Source organism: Aethalodelphis obliquidens, unplaced genomic scaffold (genome assembly GCF_003676395.1).
Source record: "Aethalodelphis obliquidens isolate GAN/ISIS:26980383/991018 unplaced genomic scaffold, ASM367639v1 scaffold50, whole genome shotgun sequence".
NCBI lineage: Eukaryota > Metazoa > Chordata > Mammalia > Artiodactyla > Delphinidae > Aethalodelphis > Aethalodelphis obliquidens.
The window spans coordinates 13,258,858-13,281,632 of NW_020837994.1; the positions used below are offsets into that span (position 1 = coordinate 13,258,858).

The 22,775-nt window shown below is 37.9% G+C and overlaps 1 protein-coding gene across 1 annotated transcript in view; it reads left to right on the forward strand.

Moving 5' to 3' along the window:
- TMEM135 (transmembrane protein 135) overlaps positions 1-22,775 on the forward strand; it is a 250,688-nt gene that overhangs the window by 19,267 nt on the left and 208,646 nt on the right. Inside the window, exon 2 of the mRNA XM_027083624.1 lies at positions 15,989-16,116. Within this exon, the coding sequence (XP_026939425.1) occupies positions 15,989-16,116 (128 nt within the window). The remainder of the gene's footprint in view (positions 1-15,988; positions 16,117-22,775) is intronic.

Consider the following 22,775-nt stretch of genomic DNA (forward strand, 5'->3'; position numbering starts at 1 on the left):
AGAGTGTGTGGGCTTCAGTAGTTGCAGCTTGTGGGCTCAGTAGTTGTGGTGCACAGGCTTAGTTGCCCCGCGGCATGTGGGATCTTCCCGGACCAGGGATTGAACCTGTGTCCCCTGTGTTGGCAGGTGGATTCTTAACTACTGGACCACCAGGGAAGTCCAGTGTCCCCTTTATTAACATTTGTTTTTCTTTTTGCTCTTCTGATTGGATGGTATTCATTATTCTATCTTCCAGATCACTTTTGTGTTTTTCTGTATCACCTAGTCTGCTTTTAATACTGTCCAGTGTGTTTTTCATTTCACATATTGTATTCTTCAGCTCTGACTTGTTCTTTTGCTTGTTTTCTAGTTCCTTGTTAAAATTCTCACTGTGTTTATCTATTCTTTTGCCATGTTCTGTAAAAATTCTTATTACTATTGCTTTGAACTCTTTATCTGGTAAATTATTTATTTCTGTTTCATCAGTTTTTCCAGTTTTTTTTCTTGTTCTTTCATTTGAAACAAATTCCTCTTTCTGCTCATTTTAACTTTCTCTGTCTCTATGAAATCAGATGGAATAGTTACCTGTCCCAATCTTGAAGGCATGTCCTTATGTGGGAACATCTGTATGCAGTCTGCATGTGCCCAGGCTTTGGTGGGAGAGGTTGATCTGAAGTGAGCAGAGGTCCTGTCTTCACCCAGGGTATGCTGGCAGCTATCACCTTGGTGGGAGGTGGGGCTGGAGATTGATGGACTAGATCCAGGGCCAAGTGTGAGCCAGATTTTTTTCTCTGGTGGTCATTACTGCCCTCTTTGGGATGTGGTTGGGTGCCATGGTGCTGGAGTAGAAGCCCTAAGGGCTGGGTCTGAGCTGGTTCTGTTCTCTTTAAGTGTGCATTCTCCCCCTCCTGGCAAAGGCAGCTTCATTCCAGAGGGGAGCAGTGCTAGAGGAAGAGAGGTTGGAGCGGGCACTAGGTGTGGCCCCAGGCATGCTGGGGCCCTTGTGAGAAACTGGCCAGAGCTCCAGGCAGTCTCAGTTTGCTTCCTCTGCCTTGTTCCCCGGAGTCAATAAGTATGTGCACGTGTTCTTCATGAGCGGAGTCTCAATTTCTTAGAGCTCTCTTGTAAATATTACTGGTTTTCAAACCAGCTAAGGGGACTTGTCTTCCTGATGTCACATATGACATCAGGAAGGGCTAGGGTGTCACATATGTGGTTTGAATCCCTCATGACTCATGGAGGATCTCCCAGCCCATGACATCTCTCTCCTCTTCTGTGTCCCATCCTAAGTGTGTGGGTACCGACCTGATCACCTTGCCTCTCTTCTTCCCTGACTCTGTGTGACTCTTTATAGCCTTGGTTGTAGGAGAGTGTTTCTGCCAGTCTTGTTTGTTTCCAGTGAAAACTTCTAGTTTTTAGTAAGCTTGTTGTCTGTATGTGATGAGTCAGCATGGTGTAGAGCACTGGATCTGAGTTTTTGTTTTGTTCTGCAACTTACAGTTTGACTCCCAGTTTCCTCATGTATAAGTAGATGATAGTCCTGTCTTAACTACTTCATGATAGGCTGTGGTAGTCATATGAGATAGTACATACGTGAAAGCTTTGAAAACTGCAGAAAGATATGTAAATATTGGTCTGTGATACTTGGTTCCTTGTCTTTTTGTTTTAGAATTTAAATTTGGCTTTTGTAGCTTAAAAATAATTTTAACCTTAAAAATAAAAGTGTTGGCAGCAGTTTAAATGCAGTATATTTGTTAGGGTTCTCCAGAGACACAGAACCTGAAGGGTGTGTGCGTGTGTGTGTATGTGTGTGTGAGAATGTGTGTGTGTGTTGTATGTGAGAGAGTGTGTGGTGTGTGTTGTATGTGAGAGAGTGTGTGGTGTGTGTCACACACACACATACAATATATATTGAGACAGAGAGACAGACAGACAGACTGACCTCTTTTAAGGAATTGGCTCACACAGTTACAGAGGCTGAGAGATTCCAAGATCTACAGTTGGCAAGCTGTAGTTCCTTATAGTCCATATCCTAAGGCCTGAGAACAAGGAAAGCCAGTAGCCTAAGCTCCAGTCCAAAAGCCAGTAGGCTTTCACACAAGCCTAGTGGATGTTTTACTCAGAGTCTGAGGTGGGAAAAGACTACAGTGTCCCAGCTTGAGGGCAAGCAGGCAGGAGGAGTTCCCTCTTACTCAGCTGTTTTGTTCTATTTAGATCTTCAGTTCATTGGATGAAGCCCACCCACATTAGGGAGGGTAGTCTACTTTACCCAGTATACTGAAACTGTTAATTTCTTCCAGAAATACCTTCACAGTCACACCCAGAATGTTTGGCAAGTTGACACAAAATGTCAGTCAAGTTGACACAAAATTAACCAGCACATGCAATATAAATTTGTATGTGACAACAAAGTAATTCAACCTCCCTTATGCTAAATATTTTTTAAAAATGAGGTCTTATTCTTTTAAAAGGGTTTTGAAATTTGTTAGAGAGAAAATAGAGGAAGTCTTCTGACCAGAGATGAATATTCTACTTTAGTTCTGTTTATTGAAGTTCTGTTTTTATTTTGAATCAGTCGGTGCTATAAAAACGTGGTTTAGTTTTGAGTCTCACGAGGACCACTTAACTTCTTCGATACTTATTTTATTTTCAATTAATTTTTTCAAACATCTTGATTTACTAGAGACAGAAATGTCTTCAAAACACTCTAATAGAACAAACCTGCACAGCACAAAAAGGAACTGGAATTAGAGCAGGGAGCCATTGTGCAGAGAGAAGGAAACATATATTTTAAGGGCCTTCTACGTGCTGATTCTGCTGAGTACTTATATCTTTTATCTCATTTATTTAAAAAGTACTGAGATCTTGGAAGGAGAAGGAAATCAGAGTAAAGTTAGATGCACAGCTGGTTGGTTCCACTTTCTTCTGTTGAGATTAGTTCTTTTTATTTGCTGACTTAGTGTTGTGAACATTGTGCTTCCGTCTTCTTTCATTTTTAGCTCTTGTAGACTGGGAATGTAATTTCTAGCCCTGGAGTCGTCATGGTGCCTTAGTTATTAGTCTTCCCCCAGGCTACATAACTGGTATATGTATATACCAAATTTATGAATATTTTATTAGGTTTTAAAATATATATATATCTCAGTTCTGTTTTCCCTATATTTTAGTATTTTTTCTTTCAGGATGGGCAGCCTGAATTCCTATAGGGGCTAGTAAGTCACAAGTTTTTTTTCTGTAACATGCACAATGGATAAATGATATGTCCCTTCATTTAGAATGTCAGACTTTAGCGTCAGGTATCATGGTTAAGAGCATGGACTCTGGATCCACTTACCTGTGTTCAGTCCCTGCTTTCCTACTTATTCATTGTGTGACTTTGGGCAACATATCTCTTTGTGCCCATGTTTTCTAATCTCTCAAGTGGGAATATCAATCATGTCCATCTCATAGATTGTTAATGAGGATTGAGTTCACATTTGTATAGTGTTTAGAACAGTGCCTGGCACATAGTAAGTGTTACAAGTGTTTGTTAAATAAATATTCTGTTAATATTTTAAAAATGTAAATTCATTATGCTGTTTTCTTTAAAGCAGTTCTCAATAAGGTAATTTTGCCTTCTAGGAGACACTCGGTACTCCCTGGAGACATTTTTGGTTGTCACAGCTCGGGGTATGGTACTGGCATTATGGAATAGAAGCCAGGGATGCTGCTAAACATCCTGTAATGCATAGGATAGCCCTCCACAGCAGCAAATTATCTGGCTCAAAATGTAGGTAGTGTCGAGGTTGAGAGAACCTGCTTTAAAGAAATCATTATTTGCTGGTGATTAAATAAATAAAACATAAAATCAACTCTTTCTTATTGGAAACTTTTATTTTTCCAAAAATCTAGATTTGTTAGACCCTCTAGAAATAGTCTTCTAGGAGAGTTAACGATCGAACTCTGGGGCTAACAAAGACTGCTAGATTAAAGTTTGGTACTAAGGCTAAGATCATGGGGTCAGCCCCTTTGAGGGCCAATTAGCTGTGTTCTGTTCCACAGCCATGCAATCCTCATACCAGTCAACCATTTGTGTGGCAAATGTGCAGCATTAATCACATGGGGAAAGAGATAAGGGAGAATAAAGGAATTAGATGAAATGTACATAGGCCTGATAGATGTTTAATAGTGATATTTTTGTAAAGGGAAACTCCTAAATTGGGGGCCTGTCATTATAATTTTGCATCAGTCTTCAGTCTGTAGCCTTTGTATTAGTCAGGTCAGTCTCCATACTTGCCCTCATGAACTATGCTTAATGCCGTCTCTGACTTTTGACTTATGCCTGGAATGTTCATAAAGATATTTGTCTATGTTTTCTTCTAGATACTTTATTGTTTATATTTGGCAAATTTAAGTCTGTGATCCACCTCAAATTAACTTTTGTCTATAGTGTGAGGAGGGGGTCAAAGTTAATTTTTTTGTTCTACACAGGTATCCAGTTCATTTAGTACCATTTATTAAAAAAAAAAAGGGATACAATTTTAGAAGTAGGGAAAAAAGAACTCTATGTCATATTTTTAGTGTTGACCTTTTATTTTTAAACATGATGATTTGATATACATGCATACCTCAGAGATACTGCAGGTTCAGTTTCACAATAAAACAGCCACACAATAAAACTGCCACAATAAAATGAATGTGGCAACAAAGTGAATGTTTCAGTTGTACCTGAAATCTACCTTCTTAACGTATTTTCAGTATTCAGTACAATGTTACTAACTATAGTCATTGTGCTGTATATTAGATCTGTTAGATTTATTCATCCTATATAACTACATAACTATAAGTACACCTTTGTATCCTTTGTATCCTTTGACCAACATTTCTTTATTTTCCCCCACCCCCTCAGCCACTGGCAACCATCATTCTGCTCTGCTTCTGTGGGTTTTTAGATTCCACATATAAGTGAGTTCATGAAGTATTTGTCTTTCTGTGCCTGGTTTATTTTACTTAGCATTATTTCCTCCAGTTTTATCCAAGTTGTTCCAAATGACAGTATTTCCTTCTTTTTTAAGGCTGAGTAATCCATTGTGTGTGTGTGTGTGTGTGTGTGTGTGTGTGTGTGTGTATCACAAGGATTTCCTTTTCTCCATACCCTCACCAACACTGACCACCTTTTGTATTTTGATCATAGCCATTATAACAGGTGTGTGGTGATAGCTCGTTGTTTTGATTTGCATTTCTCTGATGATTAGTGACATTGAACATCTTTTCGTGTACCTGTTGGCCATTTGTATGTCTTCTTTTGAGAAATGTGTGTTCAGGTCCTTTACTCATTTTTTAAATGGTTATTGTTTTTTGTTATTGAGTTGTTTGAGTTTCTTCTGTATTTTGGATATTATTCTCATCAAATTTTGCAAGTGGTTTGCAAATATTTTCTTCCATTTTGTAGGTTGTTTCTTTACTCTGTTGATAGCTTTTTTTTTTTTTTTTGCTGTGCAGGAGCTTTTTAGTTTGATGTAATCTCATCTGTCTGTTTTTGCATTTGTTGCTGTGCTTGTGGAATTATATCCAAAAAAGTATTGTTCAAACCAATGTCAAGAAGCTTTTCTCTATGTTTTCTTCTAGTAGTTTTATAGTTTCAGGTCTTACATTGAAGTCTTTAATGATTCTGAATTGTTCTGTGTATATGGAGTAAGATAAGGGTCCAGTTTCATTCTTCAGCATGTGGATAACCAATTTTCCCAGCACCATTTATTGAAGAGACTGTCCTTTCCCTGTTGTGTGTTCTTGGCACCTTTGTTGAAGATCCTTTGACCATAAAATGCATGAATTTATTTCTAGGCTCTCTATTCTGTTCCTTTGGTCTGCATGTCTGTTTTTATGCCGGTACTCTGCTGTTTTTATTACAATAGCTTTGTAGTATATATATTTTTTTTTTTTTGCGGGACGCGAAGGCTCAGTGGCCATGGCTCACGGGCCCAGCCACTCCGCAGCATGTGGGATCTTCCCGGACCGGGGCACAAACCCGTGTCCACTGCATCGGCAGGCGGACTCCCAACCACTGCACCACCAGGGAAGCCCTGTAGTATATTTTGAAGTCAGGTATAGTGTGTTGCCTCCAGCATTGTTCTTCTTTCTCAAGATTGCTTTGGCTAGTCACATTTTTTTGTGATTCCATATGAGTTTTAGGATTGTTTTTTTCCATTTCTGTGAAAAATGCATTTGGAATTTTGATAGGTATTGCATTGAATCTGTAGATGGCATTGAGTAGTATGGACATTTTAACAGTATTAATTCTTCCAATCCATGAACATGGACTGTCTTTCCACTTATTTACATCTTATTCAATTTCTTTCATTAATGTTTTAAAGTTTTCAGTGTACAGATCTTTCACCTCCTTGGTTTAATTTATTCCTAAGTATTTTATTGCTAATATAATTGTAAATAGGATTGTTTTCTTAGTATCGTTTTTAGATTGTTTGGTGTGACTGTGTAGAAATGCAGCTGATTTTTGTATATTGATTTTCTATCTCACAACTTTACTGAATTCATTTATTAGTTTTAATTTTTTTTGGTAGAGGTTTCAGAGTATTCTGCAAACAGAGACAATTTTACTTCTGCGTTTCTGATATGGATACCTTTTATTTCTTTTTCTTCCCTGGTTACTCTGGTTAAGACTTCCTATACTAAGTTGAGTAAAAGTGGTGAGAGTGGGCACCTTTGTCTTGTTTCTGGTCTTAAAGGAAAAGCTTTCATTGTTTTACTGTTGAGGATGATGTTAGCTGTGGGCTTTTCATATATATGACCTTTTATTATGATGAGGTTTATTGATCTTTTTATCTTGAAAGGGTATTGAATTTTGTCAAATGCTTTATCTCTATCTACTCAGATGATCATGATTTTTATCCTTCACTTGGTAACGTATTGTATCACCTTCGTTTTTTTTGTTTTTTTTTGCGGTATGCGGGCCTCTCACTGTTGTGGCCTCTCCCGTTGTGGAGCACAGGCTCCAGACGTGCAGGCTCAGCGGTCATGGCTCACGGGCCTAGCCGCTCCGCGACATGTGGGATCTTCCCGGACCAGGGTACAAACCCATGTCCCCTGCATCGGCAAGCGGACTCTCAACCACTGTGCCACCAGGGAAGCCCACCTTTGTTTTTTTAAAAATAAATTTGTTTACTTATTTATATTTATTTTTGGCTGCGTTGGGTCTTTGTTGCTGCTCACGGGCTATCTCTAGTTGCAGTGAGTGGGGGCTATTCTTCGTTGCAGTGTGCAGGCTTCTCACTGTGGTGGCTTCTCTTGTTGTGGACCATGGGCTCTAGGCACACAGGCTTCAGTAGTTGTGGCATGTGGGCTCAGTAGTTGTGGCTCGCAGGATCTAGAGTACAGGCTCAGTAGTTGTGGCGCATGGGCTTAGTTGCTCCGTGGCATGTGGGATCTTCCCCAACCAGGGCTCGAACCCGTGTCCCCTGCATTGGCAGGTGGATTCTTAACCACTGCGCCACCTGGGAAGCCCTGATTATTTTTTTTTACTGTTGAATTTTGAGAGTTCTTTATAGATTCTAGTTCCTAGTCCTTTTGTGCATATGTGGTTTGAAAATATTTTCTCCAGTCTGTAGCTTGTCTTTTCATCCTCTTTATATGGATACTGCTTCTTTTCTTCCTTTGTAAAGGAAGTTTTAAATTTTGATAAAGTCTGATTTTTCAGTTTTTCCTATTATGGGTCTTGATTACTGTAGCTATATAATAAATCTTGAAATTGGGCAGACTGATTCTGCCTATGTTATTCTTCCTATTGTAAATTGTTGTAGATCTTCTAGTTCCTCTGCCTTTTCATTTAAACTTTAGAATAATCTTCTCTATATCTACAAAGAACCTTGCTGATATTTTGATAAGAGTTAGGAAGAGAGCATTCAGTCTTTTCATCATTAAGTAGAAATTAGCTGTAGTTATCAACTTGACGAATTTGCCTTCTGTTCCTATTTTTGTGAAAGTTTTTGTCATAAATGGGTGTTGAATTTGGTCAGATGCTTTTATATTGATTTATATAACCATGTGATTTTTCTTTTTAGCCTGGTAATATAGTGAATTACATTGATTGATTTTTATAAATTGAACCAGCCTTGCATCCCTGGAATAAAGCCCACTTGGCCATGGTATATAATTCTCCTTATGTGTTGCTAAATTCTATTTACTAATATTTTCTTTTTTAAAAAAAATTTTTATTGGAGTATAGTTGTTTACAATGTTGTGTTCGTTTCTACTGTACAGCAAAGTGAATCAGCTATATGTATACATATATCCCCTCTTTTTTGGATTTCATTCCCATTTAGGTCACTACAGAGCACTGAGTAGAGTTCCCTGTGCTATAAAGTAGGTTCTCATTAGTTATATATTTTATATATAGTATCAATAGTATATATATGTCAATCCCAATCTCCCAATTTATCGCCCCCACCATGAGGGTTCTTTTGTATGTGACAAGTTTTCTTTCCTCTTACTGCTTTCAAAATGCTCTTTTTGTCTTTGATTTTTGAGAATTTGATTATAATGTGTCTAGGTGAAGATCTCTCTTTTTTCTTTCTGTTTTATTGAGATAATACTTGACATCCAGCACTGTGTAAATTTAATATGTATAGCATAATGGATTGACTTACATACATCATGAAATGATTATCACAATGGGATTAGTGAACATTCATCTTCTCAAAATTAATGAAATAGAAAAAGAAGAAATAGAAAAAGAAGAAATAGATCTCTTTGTAATTAATTTGTTTGGGATTCTTTGGGCTTCATGGATCTGGATGTCCATTTTCCTCTCCAGATACAAGAAGTTTTCAGTCATTATTTCTTTAAATAATCTTTCTGCTCCTTTTTCTTTACTTGTTCTGGGACTCCCTCAATGCGTATTTTATTTCTTTTGATGGTATCCCATAATTTCCATAGGCTTTCTTCATTTTCTTTCAATATTTTTTCTTTTTGTTCTTTTGCCTGGGTAATTTCAAATGACCTGTCTTGAGCTCACTGATTTTTTTCTTTGGCTTGATCAAGTCTAGTCATTGTGCTCTTTAGCTCCAGAATTCATGCATCCCTCCCTCCCTTCCTTCCTTCCTCCCTTCCTCCCTTCCTTTCTTCCTTCCTTCTATCTCTTTGTTTAACTTCTCATTTTGGCTATGTATTGTTTTCCTGATTTTTTTAAAATTTTTTTTTTGTGGTACGCGGGCCTCTCACTGTTGTGGCCTCTCCCGTTGCGGAGCACAGGCTCTGGACGCGCAGGCTCAGCGGCAATGGCTCACGGGCCCAGCCACTCCACGGCATGTGGGATCTTCCCGGACCGGGGCACGAACCCGCGTCCCCTGCATCGGCAGGCGGACTCTCAACCACTGCACCACCAGGGAAGCCCCTGTTTTCCTGATTTTGTTTTAGTTGTCTATCTGTGTTCTCTTACAGCTCACTGCAGTTCTTGAAGACAACTATTTTGAATTCTTTGTCTGGCAGTTCATTGATCTCCATTTCTTTAGGGTTGGTTACTCGTGTTTTATTTTGTTCCTTTGTTGGTGTCATGTTTTCCTGAACATTTGTATTTCTGTGGCCTTGTTTTGGTGCTTGTTCATTTGAAGAAGTAGGCACCTTTTCCAGTCTTTACACTTGGGCTTCTGCAGTGAAAGCCAATGAAAGCCATTTGGTGGAGTCTGTGGATGGGTTTGCTGCTGGAGTTTTCAGGTGGGCTACTCTGGTCCCTGGGGGTGGACCTGAAGCCTGAGTTCACTGGTGTGCACCTTATACTTGGGTCTACCTGGGCAGGCCTGGTGTTTGGGGCTTCAGTTTGGGGCTTGAAACGGATCCATGGGGTAAGCCTGGAGCCTGGTTTCTTGGGGTTTGGCATGGCACTGGGATAGGCCTGGAGTCTGAGTCCATGGGGCTACTTCTGAATCCTGGATCTGTGTGGCCTGGCCTGATGCCTGATTTTACTTGGCAGGCCTGGAGCTGGGGTTTGTGGTGAAGTTGGGCGCTCACTTCACTCTTCTTCCTTCTTTGGATCGGTGTCTCTCTGCATGCTGAGTTGCCTGGGGTTGGAGGTTGGGTGATGTGGGTAATATGTGATTATTTTTCATACCCCCTTCAATGCATCTTTTCTTATTTCTCCACTCCACCTGGGTGCTTTAATCTCTCACCTGGAATCCTTAGCTCTTGTGAAGGTATTTTTGCACATGAGTATTTGTTCAAATTGATGTTTCTGCAAGGGGATGAGTGCTGGAAACTGCTATTCTGCCATCTTACTGATGTCACCTGTGTCATTTAAGTCAACCTCTTTATCTAATAAATGAGGAAGATGAAATCTAAACAGCATTGAAATAAGTAGCATTCATATAAATTGTTGTAGAACTAAGAGTAAAAATCATATCTCCTGATTATTTTATACTTTATCATGCTGATTATTTCTATTCTCTATTCAGATCTTTTTCTATAATAATTAATCCACACTTTCTCATACTTATTCCCCTTCTACCAGTTTTATAAATGTAACCATGTTTGTTGCAGAATGTCTAGAAAATACCCAAAAGCAAAAAGAAGATTAAAATAATCTATTACCAAGGTAACCAGTTCATAATGTTCTAATGTTTGTTCCATATGTTCATTAGAAAATATTGTTTTGTAGTCTGTCTTATCACTTTAAGTATTTTGATTCATTTTTTTCCTGGTCATTATATTGTCTTCAAAAGCTATATGAATATAAATAAATAAATACAAATATATATTTTTATCATAGTATTATTATATACTTTGTTATTGAGCTAAATGTATGCATATTTGGAAAATTCATACGGAATTTATTGACATGGAAAAAGCATATGAACACTGCAACATTTTTTGCTATACAATATGATGTTTGTGAAGTTGTTGGATAATGTCTGGTAATGATTTTATACATGTGTTCATGTGCCCTTACAATTCCTACATGGCTAGTACAGTTACTTTTATGTTATTTGGTTAGATCAGTGCTTCTAATCTTTTCTCACACTATAGCCTGCTGTGATGTACATAGAAAATGATAATAATTGTGTGGCACTCTAGGGAAAACAGAGATGATTATCACCTTGCTCTGTTACCCTAGTCCTCGCCTGGCTACCCAGACTGTGGAGAGGATCAATCTTTTGGCCACTTGTAAACCCTGGTTGGAAGCTCTGGGTTACAGCACAGTGTTAATAAGGTCTTAGGTTACTTCCCATGTGTTGTGTCAGATTTTCCCTGTTTCTTACAGTAGACTGTACAGTATGATTTACCAATATTGCAAATATGTACAATTTATCTACCTTACTGTTAATGGACATCTAGGTGTTTTGCAGTATTTGTAATTACAGATAGTGTTATGAACATGATGTTTGATGGAAATAAGCAGTTATTTCTCTTGGATATATACCTAGGAGTGAAACTGCTGGATCGTAGGATAAGTGTACATTTAGTTTCATTAGATAATAACAGTTTTCTGAAGTAAGTATGCAGTTTTACATTCCCACCAGCAATGTGTGAAGTTCTAGTTACTTCATTCCTGACAGTGCTTTGCATTGTCATTTCTCCTTGTTTTAGACATTCTGGTGTGTGTGTGAGTGATATTTTATTGCACAGTTTTCTGAATACTAGTGATGCTAAGCATATTTCATATGCCCATTGGCTATGTTGATGACTGCTTTTTTTTTTTAATTGAACTTTTAATTTTGAGATAATTGTAGATTCTTATGCAGTTGTAAGAAATAATAGATTCCCTGTGCTCTTTATCTGGTTTCTCCCAGTGGTATCATCCTGCTAAATGATAGTAAAATATCACAACCAAAATAATTGCCATTGATATAGTCAATATACAGGACATTTCCATCAACACAAGGATCCCTTGTGCCCTTTTATAGCAATACCACCGCTCCCACCTACCCACCTCCTCTTAACCCCTGGTCACCATTAATTTATTCTTTATTTCTATAAATTTGTCATTTTATGTGTTATGTAAATGGAATAGTATAGTATGTAGTCTTTTGGGATTGGCTTTTTCCATTCAGCATAATTCTCTGGAAATTCATCAGTATTGTATCATGTATCACTAGCTTGTTCCTGTTTATTGCTAAATGGTATTCCATGGTATGGATACACCTCGGTTTTTTAAACCATTCATCTCTTAAAGGACATAGGAGTTGTTTCCATTTATTGACTATTACAAACAAAGCTGCTATAAACATTTGTGCACAAATTTTGGGTGAACGTACGTTTTCATTTTTCTAGGATAAACATTCGGGACTGCAATTGCTGGGTCATATGATAGTTGCTTGTTTAGTTTTTATAGAAACTGTCAAACTTTTTCAGGATGCTTTTGCCATTTCACATTTCCCCCAACAAATGCATGAGAGATCCAGTTTCTCCGTATCCTTGTCAGCATTTGGTGTTTCCAGTATTTTTAAATTTAATCATTCTGACAGTTCTATGGTGATAGCTCATTGTGGTTTTAATTTGCTTTTCCTTAATGGCTAATATGCTTATCTTCCATTTGCACATTCTCTTCGGTGAAATATCTGTTCATATCATTTGTATTTTCTAATTGGATTGTTCATTTTTTTACCGTTGAGTTTTGAGATTTCCTTCATTCTAGATACTAGTCGTTTGCTGGCTGTGTAGTTTACAAGTATTTTCTCCCATTCTGTAGCTAGGATTTTTATTCCTAACAGGTCTTTCACAGAGAAAAAGTTTTAATTCTGAAGTGTAATTTATAATTTTTCCTTTTATGAATTGTGCTTTTGCCTAGCCTTAGATCCCTAAGATTTTCCCTGATTTTTTTTCCCCTAAAAGTTTTGTAGTTTTATGTCTCTGATACATTTTGAATTAATTTTTGTATAAAGTGTGTATAAACTGTGAGACTTTGGCTGAGGTTAATTTTTTTTTTTTTTTGCCTGTGGATATGTATTTGCTCCAGCACCATTTGTTGAAATAGCTATTTTTCCTCTATGGAATTGCCATTGTACCTTGTCAAAAATCAGTTGGATATATTTGTGTGGATCTATATCTAGGTTCTCTATTCTATTTCATTAATCTATTTGTCTATCCTTTTGCCAATATCACAAAACCTGATTGCTGTAGCTATATAATAAGTCTTGAAATTGGGTAGACTCATTCCTCCCATTTTTTTCACTTTTTCAAAGTTGTTTTCGCTCTTATAGTTCCTTTGCTTTTCTATATAAATTTCAGTATAATCTTGTCTACATCTATAAAACCTTTTCTGGAATCGTAATAGAAATTGTGTTAAACCTGTATTTTGCTTTGGGGGAAAATTGACATCTTTACCATATTGAGTCTTCCTATCTATGAACATTTATTAATCTGTTCTTTGATTTCTTCCATCAGCATTGTGTGTCTTTCAGTATACAAGTCATATACAAGTGTTGTAGATTTTTCCCTAAATATTTCGTTTTTTGAGGAGTTATAAATTCTATTGTATTTTTAATTTTGGTGTCCATGTATTCATTTTTTTAATATAGAAATACAAATAACTTTTGTATGTTTATCTTATATCCTTTGCCTTTGCTAAACTGCATTATGAGTTCTAGGAGGTGTGTGTGTGTCTGTATGTAACTTGCTTGGGAATTTCTGTGTAGACAATCAGGTTATCTGCAAATAGGGACAGTTTTGTTTTTTCCTTTCCAGGAACAGAGGAGATTTTTTTTCTGTAACTACTTGAATATATAACAGAGTACCATATTCTGCCCATTGTTGAGTCTAAAATGAAAGAGACATTACATTCTAAAACCTGAAGATACTAGGAGACCATTAGAACTGAGGAGATGATTGAGGATCCAGGGAGTAATTGAAAATGACACCAACATTTTGTTTCTAAGTAATAGGGTGGATGTGGTACTATTACTTGAGGTTAGAAAATCAGAAATAAAAGCATTTTGGGGAAGTATAATAAGTTCTACTTTGGGCATTCTTTTTTTTTTGATGTCTGTGCTATGTCTTTATTGACATGTCCAATAGACATTTGAAGTATGCATTAAGAATTTAGGGGAGGGACTTCCCTGGTGGTGCAGTGGTTAAGAATCTGCCTGCCAATCCAGGGGATATGGGTTTGATCCCTGGCCTGGGAAGATGCCACATGCCTGGAGCAGCTAAGCCTGTGTGCCACAGCTACTGAGCCTGTGCTCTAGAGCCCGTGAGCAACAACTACTGAGCCCACAACTACTGAAGCCTGTGTACTCTAGGGCCCACGTGCCGCAACTGCTGAGCCCACGTGCTGCAACTACTGAAGGCTGTGCACGTAGAGCCTGTGCTCCGCAACGAGAAGTCACCGCAATGAGAAGCCTGCGTACCACACAAAGAGTAGCCCCCGCTCGCTGCAACTAGCGAAAGCCTGTGTGCAACAACGAAGACCCAATGCAGCCAAATATGAAAAAAAAAAAAATAGAAGCGGTTATATTGGAATTCCTACTTTGACATGATAGATGATGCTGTGGGGGAGGTTGTATATAGAATGAGTAGAGATCTGAGGAAGAAATGCTAACAAAGGAATAGCACTTAAAGATATCATGGGAGAATGAAAACAATGAAGTCACAGAAACCATAGAAACTTCTCTTTTGTCAAAGTTTTACCTATTTGTCGAGATCCATCTTCTGGGCATTATTACCTGTCCAGTCCCATCTCCTTTTTGGTTATTCCCTAATATGTATTTCTGTAGCAGTTTCTCCTTCTTCTAGTATAGCATTTACCGCACTGCCTTATTGTAGTTTATTGTTTATATATCTATTTCCCTATCAAGTTTTTATGTTCCTTGAAGGCAGGGATTAGATCTTATTCATTGTTGTTTTTCCTGTGTATGGCATAGTTCTTAATAACAGCTTGTTTAATTGAATGAAGTAGGAAATTATCAGAGGCTTCTAAGTGGTAGAGTAAGAAAAGAACTGAGAAGAGGCCATTAGATTTGTTGATCCCTGACCATAGGGAAGCTGTTATGTCTAGAATGGTGAAAAGTGAATGCAGAGTTCTCTGGTCTTCCTTTTCTCAAGTCAGTCTTGCCATTTCTTACATTCCCTAATTCTGCCCCCTTAACTTTTGTTCCTTTGATATATTGTTTCATCATGATAGAAAAGCATTTCTTCCTGGTCACCTGTGAGAATTATACTGTTCTTCCTAATCTAGCTCATATCCCCTTCTCAGTGAAACTGAATGAATGAATTTCTCTGGTTTTTATCATTGAAATTTTCTAATATCCAGGCTGATAGTATCTGTAATGTAGTTTTGTTTTAGCATTCAATTTCTGTTTGATTGGACTTTAGTTTTTCCATTTAAACATATATTTTATTTATCAGTATAAAACTTTTTGAAAAAATTTTATTTATTTATTTTTGGCTGCGTTGCGTCTTTGTTGCTGCGCGTGGGCTTTGTCTAGTTGCTGCGAGTGGGGGCTACTCTTCCTTGCCATGTGCGGGCTTCGCACTGTGGTGGCTTCTCTTGTTGCGGAGCATGGGCTCCAGGCACGTGGGCCTCAGTAGTTGTGGCACATGGGCTTCAGTAGTTGTGGCAAATGGGCTCAGTAGTTGTGGCTCACGGGCTCTAGAGTGCAGGCTCAGTAGTTGTGGTGCACGGGCTTAGTTGCTCCGCGGCATGTGGAATCTTCCCGGACCAGGGCTCGAACCCGTGTACCCTGCATTGGCAGGCAGATTCTTAACCACTGTGCCACCAGGGAAGCCCCAGTTTAAAACTTTTTAAGGCGTTATAAATATTTATCTCAATGTTTGGAGGTTATTTATCATATGATCCATGTTGTAATTTCTAGGTGTTTATTTTACCCATTACACTTTCAATAAATTAAAGTGTCTTCTGTCCCAGAAATTGAATTTTCATAGAGGAGCCAGTAAAATACTAGAGTTTTTACTTTAATTTTTAAATACATGCTGTTATTTCAATATCTTCCACATAAGAACTAACTTAAGTGGGAAAAGTTGGTTATATTAAACAAAAGAGCCTTTTTTAATTCTTTTCTTCCAGATTGCAGCAATTCTCCGGAAACGAAAATTAGATTATTATTTACACAAACTGCTCCCTGAGATCCTACAATCTGCTTCATTTCTGACTGCTAATGGGGCCTTGTTTATGGCTTTCTTTTGCATTTTAAGGTTGGTACACATAATCAGAACTGGTGGTTAATACAAATTCCTTTGTTGAAACTGAAACAAACAGATGTTTATATAAATGTTGTGCAGGTCACTGCTTGTGTATTTTTTTCTCTGTGTGAAATGACATTTATTTATCTCAAAGAATGCTTGTAAAACCAGGAGTTGTGGGCCTCTTGGCCTAAAAATGTAATATAAACTTCAAATTATTACTGTGATTATATAGCAAAAGTGCTTTAATGTATCATACATTTTCTGAGGCCCACTATATTTACTGACTTGTTAATGAGAATTTCTTAACTTTTCAGTTTCATAGATTAGGAATTCAAAGCAACTGTCCATGATATTGCTTAGGTCTGTATGCAGTGAATGGACTTCAAAAGGACTTCAAAAGGACTTCAAAAGGACTATAAAATGCTCGTGTTTATCTGTAAAATTTCTGGCATATCCTACTGATGAAACTTTTGGTCCTGATGCAGTGCATTATCTGTGTCACATGCTTCATACAATATACATGCAGTTAGAATTCAGTTTTTAGTGTTATGATATACTTAGCATGTTTATTAGATATTTACTTTTTATCTTCTCCCCCACACATTGTTGAAACCCAAACTAGTTTATTTAATTTGTCAAGTTAAAATACTAACTTCACATTATATTACTATTAATGTTACCCAGTTAGTATTACCCAAAATAATTCTGCAGGTATATTTTAACTGCAATTAGAAATATAATTTCTGCTTGCGAGAACACCAGAATCACAACTAGCTGCAGGACAATCATTGACAGGAAGACACTGGAACTCACCAAAAAAGATACCCCACATCCAAAGACAAAGGAGAAGCCACAATGAGACGGTAGGAGGGGCGCAGTCACAGTAAAATCAAATCCCATAACTGCTGGGTGGGTGACTCACAGACTGGAGAACCCTTATACCACAGAAGTCCACCCACTGGCGTAAAGGTTCTGAGCCCCACGTCAGCCTTCCCAACCTCGGAGTCTGGCAACAGGAGGAGGAATTCCTAGAGAATCAAACTTTGAAGGCTAGTGGGATTTGATTGCAGGACTTCGACAGGACTGGGGGAAACAGACTCCACTCTTGGAGGGTACACACAAAGTAGTGTGCTCATTGGGACCCAGGGGAAGGAGCAGTGACCCCATAGGAGACTGAATCAGACCTACCTGCTAGGGTTGGAGGGTCTCTGGCAGAGGCAGGCAGTGGCTGTGTCTCACTGTGGGGACAAGGACACTGGCAGCGGAAGTTCTGGGAAGTACTCCTTGGTGTGAGCCCTCCCAGAGTCTGCCATTAGCCCCACCAAAGAGCCCAGGTAGGCTCCAGTGTTCGGTTGCCTCAGGCCAAACAACCAACATGGAGGGTACCCAGCCCCACCCATCAGCAGTCAAATGGATTAAAGTTTTACTGAGCTCTGCCCACCAGAGCAAAGGTCAGCTCTACCCACCACCAGTCCCTCCCATCAGGAAACTTGCACAAGCCTCTTAGATAGCCTCATCCACCAGAGGGCAGACAGCAGAAGCAAGAAGAACTACAATCCTGCAGCCTGTGGAACAAAAACCACATTTACAGAAAGATAGACAAAATGAAAAGGCAGAGGACTATGAACCAGATGAAGAAACAAGATAAAACCCCAGAAAAACAACTAAATGGAGTGGAGATAGGCAACCTTCCAGAAAAAGAATTCAGAATAATGATAGTGAAGATGATCCAGGACCTTGGAAAAAGAATGGAGGTAAAGATTGAGAAGATGCAAGAAATGTTTAACAAAGACTTAGAAGAATTAAAGAACAAATAAACAGAGATGAACAATACAATAACTGAAATGAAAACTACACTAGAAGGAATCAGTAGCAGAATAACTGAGGCAGGAGAACGGATAAGTGACCTGGAAGACAGAAAGGTGGAATTCACCGCTGTGGAACAGAATAAAGAAAAAAGAATGAAAAGAAATGAAGACAGCCTGAGAGACCTCTGGGACAACATTAAATGCAACAACATTCGCATTATAGGGGTCCCAGAAGGAGAAGAGAGAGAGAAAGGACCAGAGAAAATATTTGAAGAGATTATAATCGAAAACTTCCATAACATGGGAAAGGAAATAGCCACCTAAGTCCACGAAGTGCAGAGAGTCCCATACATGCTGAGACACATAGTAATCAAACTGACAAAAATTAAAGACAAAGAAAAATTATTGAAAGTAGCAAGGGAAAAACGACAAATAACATACAAGGGAACTCCCATAAGGTTAACAGCTGTTTTCTTAGCAGAAACTCTACAAGCCAGAAGGGAGTGGCATGATTAAGTGATGAAAGGGAAGAACCTACAACCAATATTACTCTACCCAGCAAGGATCTCATTCAGATTCGATGGAGAAATCAAAAGCTTTACAGAAAAGCAATAGCTAAGAGAACTCAGCACCACCAAAACAGCTGTACAACAAACGCTAAAGGAACTTCTCTAAGTGGGAAACACAAGAGAAGAAAAGGACCTACAAAAACAAACGCAAAACAATTAAGAAAATGGTAATAGGAACATACATACCGATAATTACCTTAAACATGAATGGATTAAATGCTCCAACCAAAATACACAGGCTCACTGAATAGATACAAAACGAAGACCCATATATATGCTGTCTACAAGAGACCCACATCAGACCTAGGGACACATACAGACTGAAAGTGAGGGGATGGAAAAGGATATTCCATGCAAATGGAAATCAAAAGAAAGCTAGAATAGCAATACTCATATCAGATAAAATAGACTTTAAAATAAAGAATGTTACAAGAGACAAGGAAGGACACCACATAATGGTCAAGGGATCAATCCAAGAAGAAGATACAACAATTATAAATAAATATGCACCCAACATAAGAGCACCTCAATACATAAGGCAACTACTAACAGCTCTAAAAGAGGAAATCGACAGTAACACAATAATAGTGGGGGACTTTAACACCTCACTTACACCAATGGACAGATCATCCAAAATGAAAATAAATAAGGAAATAGAAGCTTTAAATGGCAAAATAGACCAGAAAGGTTTAATTGATATTTATAGGACATTCCATCCAGAAACAGCAGATTACACTTTCTTCTCAAGTGCACACGGAACATTCTCCAGGATAGATCACATCTTGGGTCACAAATCCAGCCTCAGTAAATTTATGAAAATTGAAATCATAGCAAGCATCTTTTCTGACCACAACACTATGAGATTAGAGATCAATTACAAGGAAAAAAATGCAAAAACACAAACATGTGGAGGCTAAACAATACGTTACTAAATAACCAAGAGATCACTGAAGAAATCAAAGAGGAAATCAGAAAATACCTAGAGACAAAGGACAATGAAAACACGATGATCCAAAACCTATGAGATGCAACAAAAGCAGTTCTAAGAGGGAAGTTTATAGCTATACAAGCCTACCTGAAGAAACAAGAAAAATCTCAAATAAAGAATCTAACCTTACACCTAAAGGAACTAGAGAAAGAAGAACAAACAAAATGCAACGTTAGCAGAAGGAAAGAAATCATAAAGATCAGAGCAGAAATAAATGAAATAGAAACAAAACAATAGCAAAGATCAATAAAACTAAAAGCTGGTTCTTTGAGAAGATAAACAAAATTAATAAACCATTAGCCAGACTCATCAAGAAAAAGAGGGAGAGGACTCAAATCAATAAAATTAGAAATGGAAAAGGAGAAGTTACAACAGACACTGCAGAAATACAAAGCATCCTAAGAGACTACTACAAGCAACTGTATGTCGATATAATGGACAACCTGGAAGAAATGGACAAATTCTTAGAAAGGTATAACCTTCCAAGACTGAACCAGGAAGAAATAGAAAATATGAACAGACCAATCACAAGTAATGTAATTGAAACTGTGATTAAAAATCTTCCAAAAAACAAAAGTCCAGGACCAGATTGCTTCACAGGTGAATTCTATCAAACATTTAGAGAAGAGCTAACACCCATCCTTCTCAAACTCTTCCAAAAAATTGCAGAGGAAGGAACACTCCCAAAATGAGGTCACCATCACCCTGATACCAAAACCAGACAAAGATATTACCAAAAAGAAAATTACAGCCCAATATCACTGATGAATATAGATACAAATATCCTCAACAAAATACTAGCAAACAGAATCCAACAACACATTAAAAGGATCATACACCGTGATCAAGTGGGATTTATCCCAGGGATGCAAGGATTCTTCAATATACGCAAATCAATCAATGTGACACACCATATTAACAAATTGAAGAATAAAAACCATATGATCATCTCAATAGATGCAGAAAAAGCTTTTGACAAAATTCAATACCCATTTATGATAAAAGCTCTCCAGAAAGTGGGCATAGAGGGAACGTACCTCAACATAATAAAGGCCATATATGACAAACCCATGGCAAACACCATTCTCAATGGTGAAAAACTGAAAGCATTTCCTCTAAGATCAGGAACAAGACAAGGGTGTCCACTCTCACCACTATTATTCAACATAGTTTTGGAAGTCCTAGCCACGGCAATCAGAGAAGAAAAAGAAATACAAGGAATACAAATTGGAAAAGAAGAAGTAAAACTGTCACTCCTTGCAGATGACATGATACTATACACAGAGAATCCTAAAGATGCCACCAGAAAACTACAAGAGCTAATCAATGAATTTGGTAAAATTGCAGGATACAAAATTAATGCACAGAAATCTCTTGCGTTCCTATACACTAATGATGAAAAATCTGAAAGAGAAATTAAGGGAACACTCCCATTTACCATTGCAACAAAAAGAGTAAAATACTTAGGAAGAAACCTACCTAGGGAGACAAAATAGACAAAGGCTTGTTTGCAGAAAACTATAAGACACTGATGAAAGAAATTAAAGATGATACCAACAGATGGAGAGATATATCATGTTCTTGGATTTAAAGAATCAATATTGTGAAAATGACTGTACTACCCAAAGCAATCTACAGATTCAGTGCAATCCGTATTAAATTACCAATGGCATTTTTTTACAGAATTAGAACAAAAAATCTTAAAATTTGTATGGGGAAAAAAAAAATTTTGTATGGAGACATCAAAGACCCTGAATAGCCAAAGCAGTCTTGAGGGAAAAAAATGGAGCTGGAGGAATCAGACTCCCTGACTTCAGACTATACTACAAAGCTACAGTAATCAAGACAATATGGTACTGGCAGAAAAACAGAAATGTAGATCAATGGTACAAGATAGAAAGCCCAGAGATAAACACATGCACCTATGGTCAACTAATCTATGACAAAGGAGGCAAGGATATACAATGGAGAAAAGACAGTCTCTTCAAAAAGTGGTGTTGGGAAAACTGGACAGCTACATGTAAAAGAATGAAATTAGAGCACTCCCTAACACCATACACCAAAATAAACTCAAAATGGATTCGAGACCTAAATGTAAGACCGGACACTGTAAAAGTCTTAGAGGAAAACATAGGAAGAACACTCTTTGATGTAAATCACAGCAAGATCTTTTTGATCAGCCTCCTAGAGTCATGGAAATAAAAACAAAAATAAACAAATGGGACCTAATGAAACTTCAAAGCTGTTGCCCAGCAAAGGAAACCATAAACAAGACAAAAAGACAACCCTCAGAATGGGAGAAAATACTTGCAAACGAATCAACGGAGAAAGGATTAATCTCCAAAACATATAAACAGCTCATGCAGCTCAATATTAAAAAAAATCAACCCAATCCAAAAATAGGCAGAAGATCTAAGTAGACATTTCTCCAAAATAGACATACAGATGGCCAAGAAGCACATGAAAAGCTGCTCAACATCACTAATCATTGGAGAAATGCAAATCAAAACTGCAATGAGGTATCACCTCACACCAGTTCGAATGGGCATCATCAGAAAATCTACAAACAACCAATGCTGGAGAGGGTGTGGAGAAAAGGGAGCCCTCTTGCACTGTTGGTGGGAATGTAAATTGATACAGCCACCATGGAGAACAGTATGGAGGTTCCTTAAAAAACTAAAAATAGAATTACCATATGACCCAGCAATCCCACTACTGGCATATACTCAGAGCAAACCATAATTCCAAAAGACACATGCACGCCAATGTGCATTGCAGCACTATTTACAATAGCCAGGTCATGGAAGCAACCTAAATGCCCATCGATAGACGAATGAATAAGGAAATGTGGTACATATATATAATGGAATATTACTCAGCCATAAAAGGGAACGAAATTGGGTCATTTGTTGAGACATGGATGGTCCATGTCTCAACATGGATCTGTCATACAGAGTGAAGTAAGAGAGAGAGAGAGAGTAAGTAAGTAAGTAAGTAAGAGAGTAAGAGTAAGAGTAAGTAAGTAAGTAAGTAAGAGAGAGAGAGACTGTCATACAGAGTGAAGTAAGTCAGAAAGAGAAAAACGAATATCATATATTAACGCATATGTGTGGAACCTAGAAAAATGGTACAGATGAACCGGTTTGCAGGGCAGAAATTGAGACACAGATGTAGACAACAAACGTATGGACAGCAAAGGGGGAAAGCGTCAGGGGTAGTGGGGGTGGTGGTGTGATGAATTGGGAGATTGGGATTGACATGTATTCACCGATGTGTATTAAACTGATTACTAATAATGAAAAA